Source organism: Nyctibius grandis, chromosome 8, assembly GCF_013368605.1.
Source record: "Nyctibius grandis isolate bNycGra1 chromosome 8, bNycGra1.pri, whole genome shotgun sequence".
NCBI lineage: Eukaryota > Metazoa > Chordata > Aves > Nyctibiiformes > Nyctibiidae > Nyctibius > Nyctibius grandis.
Window position 1 is genome coordinate 48,008,067 of NC_090665.1, and position 12,401 is coordinate 48,020,467.

The 12,401-nt window shown below is 43.4% G+C and overlaps 1 protein-coding gene across 2 annotated transcripts in view; it reads left to right on the plus strand.

Moving 5' to 3' along the window:
- Positions 1 to 12,401, plus strand: part of DNAJC6 (DnaJ heat shock protein family (Hsp40) member C6) — a 51,022-nt gene that overhangs the window by 23,089 nt on the left and 15,532 nt on the right. For both annotated transcript variants that reach the window (XM_068406083.1, XM_068406082.1), the window contains exons 2-8: positions 2,705 to 2,855; positions 3,637 to 3,686; positions 3,793 to 3,941; positions 8,001 to 8,123; positions 10,275 to 10,408; positions 11,490 to 11,684; positions 12,091 to 12,208. In XM_068406083.1, coding sequence (XP_068262184.1) covers positions 2,722 to 2,855; positions 3,637 to 3,686; positions 3,793 to 3,941; positions 8,001 to 8,123; positions 10,275 to 10,408; positions 11,490 to 11,684; positions 12,091 to 12,208 — 903 coding nt within the window. In that variant the 5' untranslated portion in view covers positions 2,705 to 2,721. The remainder of the gene's footprint in view (positions 1 to 2,704; positions 2,856 to 3,636; positions 3,687 to 3,792; positions 3,942 to 8,000; positions 8,124 to 10,274; positions 10,409 to 11,489; positions 11,685 to 12,090; positions 12,209 to 12,401) is intronic.

A 12,401-nucleotide genomic window follows, 5' to 3' on the forward strand; every position in this document is an offset into this window, starting at 1 on the left:
TGTAGCACCACGTGCTCCTACGTTGTGAGCTTCCTTGCCTCACATTAAATCTTAAATACTAGTTTTGTGCTCTTGTAGCACCAGCTTGCATGTCTTCATTAGCCATCCTTTCTGTCTCTGTTTTAGTGTACATCGTAAACTTGGAATTAATTACTGCTGCTTCTTTTAGAAATAGAGTGAAAATCTCATTTACTCTCTCTGTTTCTCCTCCTCTCTCTCTCTTCCCCCCCACTAGGGTTGATTTCTAAAGAGTTCTAAAGACTTTTCATACTCTTCAAGCCTTTCTGTTGCTCTCCTACAGTATTTCCAACCATAAAAATTTGTCAAGTACTGTTGGTTCCCTGATCTCTTTGCCCCCTTCTCCTGTTCCAAATTAACACCTTTCTGCCTTCCTTTCTTTTCAAAGTTGACCTGCAGAACCTACAGTACCTTTTGAACATTACCTCCTCCTTCCACCCCTGGCTCTTCTAGCCCAGAGTAATACAAAACCAAAGTTTTTGAAGAGAGACCAAACACTGATTCCATACTTGGAAGCCAATGAGATACTTCTTCTCTTTCTTTCTTTTTTTTTTTTTAATTATACTTGAAGTAGATACTTGCAAATGGTTTGGCTAAAGAAATATTCTTGTGTCTTGAGAAGGCATCTTCTGTTCTGAAGCTGGCAGAGTGCAGAGGAGAAGATTCAGCCTCTAATTTTACCAGTCTAGCACATGGATCACATGGATCATGACCACAGCAGAGTGCATTAAGCACCCTCTGTGCACAGGGGAATAAATAGCATCACTTTACCAACAGTCTCCAGTTTAAAGATATATATTATATTTAGTGGTAGCTTACTCCAGGTTTGAAAGAGCGAATGCCATTTAAATGGGCTTGGTAATCTACAGAGTAAATCAGTAGGAGCTTTTTTAGGTGTAGGTTTTTTCATGTTTCTTAATAGTCTGAATGCTGCTGGAATATTTCTTCCGGTAATGATGATTATGTGAGCAATGTTTCAGTAGCGTGTATCTAACACCACCCATGGATGTGCTATAGAACCAGAGAAGTCACCATCTCTAGTGACTCATGGAGTCACCATCTCTGGATGTGTTTAAGACTGGACATGGCACTTAGTGCCATGGTCTAGTTGCCATGGTGGTGTCAGGGCAATGGTTGGACTCGATGATCCCAGAGGGCTCTTCCAACCTGATTGATTCTGTGATTTTGTGAAGTGAGAGCTGTAAGGTCTCCTTGTAAATACGTAATGAGCACTGGCAATGCCACCAGCTCGCCTTAACCGTGATAAATCATCTTCCCCATTTCTGGGTGGCGGAGTAATTAATAACGACCAGCATGTTCATTTAACAAAGCAGCTGTCCCATGGCTCTACAGCAGGACAAATGTTCTCAGACTTCCCAGGTGCTCTGGGAAAGGCAACTTCTAGCAGATGCCATCTCAGTTATGAGACTACCTGAGAGCGTGGCATGCATTTACATAGGGTGCTTGTTGCTTAATTTGCTGTGCTAGAGGATCTAGGTCTCCTCACTAATCCAATATAATGAGGTAACAAATGTATAATTAAAGTAATGTAGTTAAAGTTCGCTAAGATCAAAATAGTTGAGGCCTAGTGAAGAGAAAACAATTTTTAAGTAGTCAAGAGCTTAATTTGTAGCTAATAAGCAGTTAAAATATTATTTTACGAGGTTTGTGTCTAACAAATCAATTCTGCGATAACACAAAAGCACATTTACTCAAGTCTACGTCCAATTTATTATACTTTTCTGAGAATGACTGACGCTATTAATGCAGCACTGCTATAATAAAGAAGGCTGCAACAAATGGGTTCTTGGTTAAGGCAGTGGAATAGTTACTCTGTTATAACTGCAAAATGCAAACACCTGAGGTGTGAGGCCATATCACAGTCCATCAAAACAACACTTCAAAGGGCTCTTGCTCTGTGTTAGTCTCTTATTGACTTTGCAGCTTCATGGCATTTCAAGCTGTGAAGGACAAGCTTCCCAAGGAGGTCAGCCCTGCTCTGCTTTAGCCTTAGCAATTTGCTGAGCCCTGTACTAATGCTGCAAACACACAAAGACCCAAAAAGGTTCTTGTCCTCAGCTGCAAAGTTTAATTCCTGAACTTTCTTCTTTTCTTGCCAAAACCCCAACTTTTATCTTCTTCCACTCAAGCAAATCTAACTGGACTCTTAAGTAACTTAATACCACTCTGATGACTCCTCCTATACCTACAGAAATGGATAGTCACAAGACAACCTTCAGTCATCTAGCTGCAGTCAACCTGGAAGCTGTGACATTTAGGCTGAAGAGCTGTTGTATATATTATTGCCTTTGTCTTACCCCTGTGGAGGTGGTTGTTGATTTGGTCTTGGTTATGATCAACAAATTAGCTGCATGCTGAAGAGCTGGTCTTGCTTTGGGTTGGGTTGAGAGGTGAGTGAGCTTGTATGGTGGTTGTCCATACTGCGCTGATACTAACCAGTCAACCTAGATACAACGCTGAGAGTCAGTGATGGATTCTGTGCCCAGCCAGCCAGAATGGGCTCTCTCATCTCTGGACAATCATGACTTCAAAACTACTTTTGCCCTGTGCTTGACATGCAGCAGCGCACGTGAATACGTTCAGTCTGACTAGAGCAGTGGGTTTGTTGGCTCTGTGGATTTGTTCCAAATAAGTGATGTTGGCTTTGGTTTTGTTGTACTTGAAGGTGCCTCATCACCAGACATGGAGTCCAGCTATGGGGGAGGCTTGCTAGATATGGTGAAAGGAGGAGCAGGGAGACTCTTCAGCAATTTGAAGGATAACCTGAAGGATACCCTGAAAGATACATCTTCAAAGGTCATGCAATCTGTTGCCAGGTACAGTACAGCTGAAGCTGCCTAACGCAGGTAAAACCACTAGCTGCAAAGTGCAGGTCTGAGACGTTGTCTTAACTAGCACAGCACAACTTCCAGCTACCCCAGAGAAAGTGGAGCACTTGGTCTCCGATTCCTTCATTGACCCCTGTGGGGTCCTTCTACTCAGCCACCACTAAAATATTTTGTCACTGAAAATTGGCTTGTGTCGTATGCCCCCCCTTTGCTGTGCAAGGAGACTCTTCTTGCTGCTGTAACTTGCAAGAAGTCAAGAGTAACTTGACTCTTCTTGCTATAGCCACCTTTTGAGTAGATGAAAGAGCTGAGGTGACTTTGCTTTGGTTACCTCTGCTGGTGGTGTCCCTGGTACTTGGCGCTCTACCTGCATCTGAGCAATATGGGGCTACAATAAATTGAAGCAACTTAATGCAGGCAAGACCTCAGAGGCTTTGAGGGACCTGCAAAGTGGCAAACTACTAGAGATTTCTCCTGAAAACTGGCACTGAAAATTAATGACGAAAGAGAAAAGGGACCTTTTTTGCAAGCTTCTGCATCCAGTTAATCACGTATGTAGAAGGGAAGGGTGGGTCACTGTCTGCAGGAAGCTATTTGCACCTTCTTCTTAAGGCATAACGATAAAGTACAACGAATCAGTTTTAAGATCATTCTTTCCTTGTGTCAAAAGCAGATCTTAGCGGGAAAACACTGTTCTCCTGGTTCCTGTAATGGGCGGTCTCCTGTAAACATGTGCATAATGTCTGTCTCCTACTTTGTCTTCTTTTAGTTACACCAAGGGGGAGCTAGATATTTCATACATTACCTCAAGAATCATAGGTAAGTACTGCTTATCGGATAAATAAGTCTTGTAGTATCCCAGGGTTTAGAAGTCCATAAACGCATCATGGTGCACGCTCAGCCTGGCTTCTTCTTACGTTTCTAGTGATGTCTTTTCCGGCTGAAGGTGTTGAGCTGGGATTCAGGAACCACATTGAAGATGTACGGACGTTTTTGGATTCCAGACATCCCGACCACTACACCGTCTTCAACTTGTCACCCAAGTATTATCGCAGTGCCAAGTTTCACAACCGGGTGAGTATCTTCTGAGAGGTTACCAAGAGCAGGGATGAAACTTCTTGGGAGAAGGGGAACCAGATCCTGTTTCTGTTTATCCTGAGCGTGGCAGAATGTTAGAAGATGAAAAAGGAATTATAGATGTTTCTAAGCTACCATGGTCATTTCTGGGTTTTAGCTGATGCCTGGGACTATGGGGATTAAAGAGCTGGAAAGTTCAGGGTGTAATGCTTGCGTTAGGAGCCTGTGAGAGTACGTGGCATTGCACTAAGTCAAGCCTGTGTTGCTCTTGGCTCCTACATAGCTCTTAGAAGCTGCTGCAGAGAAATAAGGAGTAAAACGAAGACCCTTTCAAAGAAATTACCAATAAAAGAAGGTAGATTATTTCCATGTCGAACAATCCTTCATTTTTGCTTTAATCAAGCAGGAGCCCTTAGCAGGTAAAGTACAGGGCTGGAAACTGGATCTGAGGGGCATTTTGGCTGTTCCACTAGCACATGACTTTAAAAACCCACCTCCACTCTCTGCCCCAGTTTCCTTCTCTAAAACCAGAACAGCATACGGGAGCATTGCAAGGCTCTGGTTCATTAATGGCTTTTAGAGGAAATCTCTATGAAATACTGCTGTTGAAATGCAAGATTAGATCTAATCTTTCAGAAAACTTCCTGTTCTTTTCCACTCCCACAAGGGAGTGATGATTTGATTTCTTTTTTTTTTCCATTTTCTTATTTTTTGTTGCTTTCAATGGGAAAAGGCAACAGCAGTTGCCAGGCTTAACCCTCGGTCAGAGTAAGCGAGTCTCATGCCGCATAAGCCTTATTTCATTTTAATTTGAAGTGTAGCTGAATCTATCTTCAGCAATTGCTCTGATCACCAGAAATCACTCGCTCACACTTGAAGCACATTTCTCAGTGGCAATTAGTAGCCAGCCATGACTTCAAATATGAGCAAATGCACGGGAAAGAATAATTAAAAGGTATCAAGGGCTCTGACTCTTCAGTCTCGCTTGGTTCTGGTGCATCACTGCTGCTGTTGGAGGGAGGAGAAAGACAGATCTACTTTCGAAAGTCCACCATTAAACATCTGTTGGCATATTGCTTGACCTGGCCGTAACTCCTCCATCCCCTGTGCTTTATCTCCTACCCTCTCCAGCAGCTTGACAGATGACTTTGTGTGTCACCCTTGAAGTATGACTAGATGCTTTGTAAGCTCTTGCCTTGACACACACAGGAAGAAAATGATGCATCTTTTACTAAAATATTGTACTTTCAGGTTATGGGCCAGTAAATACTGACTCCAAGTATTTTTCAGGGAAATGAATGTGCAGAACAGAATACATGAGATAGATGAAACATGAAACAATTAAAAATATGAGGTTGAACTTCATATATATTGTGAAAAAATACTGATGGGCTATCAAGGAGGTGAAATCACATTAAGAGTGTTTTCTGGATGAAGATGCCAGATGAGCTGAAGTTTTGAGATGCACAGTTGTTCTTTGAAGTGAAAGGCTTTTTAATTCCTATCTTCCTTAAAACTTTTTCTTCCTAAGATCGAAGTAGGTCACTTTGCTCCGTAGTGGCACAGGAGGGAGATGACAGATGATGTTCTGCTGGGCTGTTTTCTTGCCCTGACACGGCTGTGTGGGGCGTGAAGCCCCAGGCGCCCAGTCTATTGAGGAGAAGAGGGGACTATGAACACTAAAACCTGCTGCTTAAATCTGGCTGTGCTCTGTTCCCCTCCCTGCCTCGCCGCCCTGGCAGGAAAGGAGAGCTCTAGGCTGCTCGAGGAAGTGTGAGCAGTTTGAAAACATATAACCCAAATATAGCATTAAACAACAAAACCAAACTTCCAGGTCCCTGATGGGTCACATTCTTGACGGTTGCTGCCCTGCTGCTCAAGTAAAAGAAGCGCTGGCTGCTTATTTCCAAAGCTCTAGAAGGATTCCTGTTAGTTTTCTGTAAGGGTGTCCTTCATGAGTGGTGGTGAGGTTGTGTTTGAAATAAAAGACATGCTACAGAGCGCGTGTTTAATTTCCTAATTGCAAACCAGCAGGCAGATGTGTAATTACAGGCAAAGTAAATATATAATTATGGACTGTTGGGAAATGTATATTATTTACATGATAAGTGATAATGGCTTTTGAGATGCTTGACAATGTGTTGTCATGAGGTCTGTTCAGAAGATCGTCAGTGAAAGGGTCACTGGTCATATTAATTATAAGAGCCACTTGGAATCTGAATTGTGTTTTAGTGATCTAATTGCAAGTGGATCTTGTGCGTCCAGAAACCTGGTGCAAAAGTATTTGGGGTTGGGAGGAGAAGACTTTTGCTTGCTACAAAAATAATAAAATAATTGGCATGATAATATAAAATAATTTGTAATATAAAATGATAAATGTCATTTTATGGTATTGGTACTCTGGATTTATTAAAGAATTGAATAAATGTTTATGATCACTCTGTAGTTCAGATTTTACAAGGGTGCATACCCTGTCAGGTCCATGGAACAGAGAGCTAACGCTGGCCGTTCCTGCCCTGGGGTTACCACCTAGTGAACCTTTGGGTGTTTTGTGACCTTCATCCCTTCCTGAAAAGGCACAGAAAATGTAGAGGCAAAGGAAAATCAAGTATATACAACAGTAGTAATGAGATAAACTACAGCTCTTGAGACAGGAGAAGATGGGGGATGAGGATAATCCTGTAGAGAGGGTAAATAGGGAATGGTCGTTCACTGTCTTCCGAAGCTTGAGCATGGATTGACTTGTTGGGTAGCTTCTACAATGCAAACCTGCACTTGCTCACCAAGTACACAGCTGAATTTCAGGGTATTGTGGAGACCTAAAACTCCCATGAGTATAAAAAGCGATTAGACAAATATCTAATTAGATATTAGATTAGACAAAAGTCTCCCAAACGTTAAGCAGAGGTCCACCAGCTCGGGCAGGCTGGCAGCGGGATGGATGCGCTGGGTTAGGCAGTGCTGCCTGCTCCCTGTGTCCCTGTACCCTCTGGGTGTCCTTGGAGCCCTCGTTTGAGACAAAACACAGTTTGGTAGTTCTCTGGGTTGAGCTGGGATTCCTGTTTCTGCTATAAGATGTTATGCAGGTGTATGTAAGAGAGACCCTTCAATACAAGTTTTGTGAAACAGCGTTTCCTTCCTCTGAGAGATGAAACGGTCAGGTATGGAAATCATATGGCTATTTAAGAACATCTGGTCAAACCATCTCCTTCCTGCCCCCGGTTCTCATTAAGAGGATCCAAATGTCAGCCGAGAGACAGAACCAACTCTCAGTCTGAGGACAAGCCTCATGACATTTCTCCTTTAAATTTCTTCTAGCCAGAGATGCCTTTGTAAAAAAAGATATTCCAATTAAAACCAGATGAAACGGAGATGTCTGTAGAAGGCTATTTGATGTGCTGTTTGAGACTGCAAGGCCTGTTCTTGAGATAAGTGTTATGACTCAGAACTAGTACAGCAATGAATAGTAACTAGACGTACTTTAGGATTTGTGGGGTTTCACTTCTATGAAGTCATTCATTTTTCTGGCTCATATCTTAACTATACGTATTCAGATATTTATTTTCTTTTTTTAACAGAAGTTTCCCTTTCATCAGTCTAATATCTGTCAGAGAGGGCTTGAAAATCCTATGACACACAATAACTGAGAACAACAGATGCTCAGTGTCCTTTGCAAATCAGAGCCGTAGTTTTTAGGGACTAGTTGTACAAAGGCTTTAGACGTAGCAGAAATCAATGCACTGCTGTGACACGGGAGCGTTATGAAAGGCCACTCGAGACAATCTGACTTGGAATGTTCATTTTTAAAATGTATAGTCAGCGACAATACATCAATAGTATGTTATTTAATTGAGAATTCTTTTTTGGTTTTGTCACCTCATAATTCGTGTAAGTCACAGAGTAGAATTATGCATGAGGAGAGATGAAGTAGGTTTCAAGCATATAACTCTAGGTTGTAAAAGAAAAGTAAGTTTCTTGGCTGAAAGCATTTGTAAAAGCTTGCCTTGCTTAATGCTCTTGTGAAGCTGGTTTTTGTTCATCGTGCAATTCCTGTAGGTATCCGAATGCAGCTGGCCAGTACGACAAGCTCCCAGTCTGCACAACCTCTACGCCGTCTGTAAGAACATGCACAACTGGCTACAGCAGAACCCCAAAAACGTGTGTGTCATCCACTGCATGGTAAGTACACCAGGAAGTAACCACGTTTTTAGACCTATGAGTCATAAGTCATATTGCACATTGCGTGTCTGGAGTCTGTGTACAAGGATGGTGGCAATTTCTAAAAGAAAAAGAAATTTAATAAAATGGACCTCCATAAAAAGGGACATCACCTTCCATGGGCAGCTGCATAGCTAAGCTGGAAGACCTGACACTGAACGAGAAGCAGGAATGTAAAGCGAGAGAGGTCACAATCACTCTGGCAGTGAACTACTGGAGGTGACAAGTGGCAAAAAGGTTTGAACTTCACCCAAGGACTGACCATAAGGGTTGTCAGCCTGCTATGGCTCTGCATTTTATTGTAAGTAGGCGCAGGACAAAATGCAACCTCTAGACTGAAGGTTACTGATGGTAGTTGGGGACAAACCACGTAGTTGGGAATTCTGTCAAACTGTGAAATGGAGCTTGATAAATTCTCTTGCCATCACTACCTGTCAGGCCTGGCTGAAGAAGGCCTTCTGCTCCTCTTTGTGCACCACAGCTGACATGGTTGCTAAATCCCCCGTAAGGGTTATTCAGTACTGGACAACGTGTAGATAGGATGCATGAGAGCAGTGGGATTCTGTGTGACTAACTTGTAATTTACCCCATACAACCTTCAATATTGACAGTAATGCCCAAAAGGAGAGTTCTGGTTTGCTCCTGGAGCCTAAATTAAAGAAGGCTGTCAGCCCTGATTAGCATAAACTGGAATGAACGGGGGAAATGACTGATCCCAAACTGCACAGACCTTACATACGAGTCTGGCATTTCTGCCTTGCGTAGCACAGCCAGCAGCCACGGGATATAAATTCCATTCAGAGATGAAGATGCATTTGATGCCTCCAGTCCTGGAAATCTAGCTCAAGAATCAAATTCCTTTACTGTCCTTTGAGCAATGAATATCCAAATAATGCTGTAAAGGACAGGGAGTCCTTTTTAACACTTTCTGATAAGTCTGAGGAAGCCCACTTAGTTTATCTGAACTTGAGAGACCTTTTCAGAGCAATTGGCAGGGGCTAAACCTTAAAAAAGCAAATAGCCTGTTAACCTCAAGCATGTGCTCAGGCTCAGCAGGTTCCTGGGGTCTGGGTCAGCTCTGGTGTGGCAAATCCTACAGTGTGGCTGGAGTGCCTAACAGGTGCCTGCAATAAGAACTTCCAAGGAGCCTCTATAACTTGTGTTTCAGACCTTGAGGGTGACTGCCTGCCTGATGGGGCAGCAGGTTTCCCACTCCTTCCTTGTCAATGAGCCTTGACTTCTGGGACCTTCTGTCACCCTCTGACAAGTGGGAGTTGAGCTGGGTGGCATGGTACTCTGGTAGCACTGAGCAGGCTCTCGTACCCATCGCTGTGCCATGAACATGCATCCAAAACTCAGCAGGCATCAGACCCAGATTTTGGTGGAAGCTGGTGGAAGGGCTTTTTCTTTTTGGGTGGCTCACCAGAGTTGGGGTATGGCCTGTATGGATCATCATCTCATGTGTTCCTGGGTATAGCAAGGACCTGGGGCACTGGGGATACTCTGATTCTCTCCTGCTTTTTCTGTATTTTTCGTCTTTTTGTATCAGTCTGACTCAGCAAACACACTTCCCTTTATCATCACCCTAAATAAAAGGTAGATCTGTTCAAGAGCAATCTGTAGGTTGAGGGCTGTGGAGCTGTTTGAGTGACAGAACCTTGGGCTGGATTTTTTTTTTGTTTGTGAACTCTTCTAGGTTAAACTTCTATGAGATGACTGCCTGTGGGATGGGTGTACTCTGACCCCTGCGCTCAGTTCCAGGCCTCTGTTTGAAATAATTATAATAATATAGCTTGGGAGCTGTGAAACACCAGCATTTGTAGACAAAATGTACTTCTGGGCTTTCAAAACAAGTCTAAACCATCCTCAGCTTTGGCTGCTTACTGGATATTATCTTAGCTTTGATCCAGGCCAGTGCTGCTCACTGAAGTCCTAGGTCTTAAACAAAAGACACAGCACTGGAAGTCCCTCATTCTCATGCGCTCTTGTTCCTAGTCTTTCTGGAGAAATTATTTTATGTGACTGAAGGAAGAGCGGAGAGAGTTCTGCTAAAATCTAGAGGATGTCTCTGGTACTTACACATTTTTCTCCTCCCGCCTCTTTCCTTAACAGGATGGCCGTGCAGCCTCTGCCGTTCTGGTCAGTGCGATGTTCTGTTTCTGTCACCTCTTCTCTAATCCAGGCCCTGCTGTGCAGTTGCTGAACACAAAGAGACCTGGAATCGTACTGTGGCCATCTCACAGGAGGTAGAGTATACTGGCTAAACGCTACTCAGGCGAGCTATATTCCTCACACTAAAAACTGCCCAAGCAGCACTCATGCATTAGCCATGGTACTTGGCTTTGACAGGTCTTGACAGGTCCAGTCTACAACTACCTGAAGGGAGGTTGTAGCAGAGTGGGAGTCGGCCTCTTCTCCCAGGCAACCAGCGGTAGGACAAGAGGACACAGCCTCAAGCTTGGCCAGGGGAGGTTCAGGTTGGCCATTAGGAAGCATTTCTTCTCAGCAAGGGTCATTAGCCATTGGAAGGGGCTGCCCAGGGAGGTGGTGGAGTCCCCATCTCTGGAGGTGTTTAAGAAAAGCCTGGCCATGGCACTTAGTGCCATGATCTAGTTGCCATGGTGGTGTCAGGGTAATGGTTGGACTCGATGATCCCAGAGGGCTCTTCCAACCTGATTGATTCTGTGTCTTAACTGACAGTTATGGCCAATTCCATTTTACTCACATTGATATAACAGTAATGGAGGAACAAAATCAAATATTACAATAGCTTTGCTCACTAGTTCAGGAAAGCTGACAAACCTGTAGTTACCAGGGGCTGGGTGAATCCCTCTCCCTATGTCAGCTTCACCCTTACAGGAGTTTACATTGTAAAAATGTCTTTTTTACAGTGTCCATTAAGCAGAAGAAAAAGTGCCTGTCAGAGCAAACCACACAGTGTTATGTATGTTATAGTAATGATCCTTCAGTACATGACTAACAAAGTAATTAATCTGCTATGTGCAAGTAAAATAGAAAGCAAACTTCTACTGGTAAACCAGAAAAAACATTGCTCAGCACCTTCTCTCCTAAAAGGTGAGGAGAAACGATCTTCAGGTCAGAGCTAAAGGCCAGATTCCTTCCTCTTGAGCTCCAGTTCTTGTAATTAAACAGAAATAGAAGCACAGATTTTGTGCCAGCTGCGAGGATGGTGGAGTACATGGAAACTCCAGTCCTGGAACTGTGAAAGAATCACACTTTCACTGGATTTCAAGGTAGACTTCAAGTTCAGAATGAAAATTAGTCACCTAGGTTGGAGATTTCAGTAATGGCTTTCTCTGTTTGCAGGTACATAGGATACATTTGTGATCTAATAGCAGACAAGCCCGTCATTCCTCATTGCAAACCACTTACTATCAAGTCGGTCACCCTCAGTCCAGTCCCCTGTTTCAACAAGCAACGAAACGGGTGCCGGCCCTTCTGCGACATTCTCAGCGGGGAAACCAGAATCCTCACCACCTCCCAGGAGTACGAAAGAATGAAGTGAGTTGCTGTGATCAACGACCATCATTAGGAGCTTAACGCGAGGAGGCTTTCGTTTTGCTGTAATGTGTCTAATATCTGTGCTGCAGTCATTGCCAGGCTGCCTGATAAATGAAGGAGTGAATATGTTAATTGGAAGTTGGTGCCTAGTGTTGAAATCAATTGCCAGAGTAAGCCTGAAGTTGTCATGTGGTGGGATACCTTCGTAGGGATAGTTCAGTGCTGTGCTGGTTTCCCCTGTGAAATGTTTATTTCAACTAAGCCTAACGTGAAGCAGAGCGCTGAATGTACCTTCTGTTTGCTTGGCCTGAATGAGATGATAGCTTTTATGTGGACATTGTTGATGGGTGGTCATGGCCTTGTGAAAGGGAGCTTAACTGTGGATTTCCTTCTCTTCCCCTCAAAGAGAATACCGCGTGCAAGAAGGGAAAGTCCTAATTCCACTGGGAGCCACTGTCCATGGAGATGTTGTTGTTTCTGTGTACCATATGAGATCAACCATTGGGGGACGCCTTCAAGCAAAAGTAGGAGTTCATTTTACTTCTCTTGCATGAGAGACAATGTAGCTAACTAAGAGGTGGCTAAATATGGGGTTTAAGAATGCACATGGCACTCGTGATGTAGAAAGTTTCCTTTCTTGACATAACACAAATATGAGCAGTGCCAAGTGAAAAGAACTGCATTTGGAGAACTCCATGATGCCTCTGGTATGTCTTT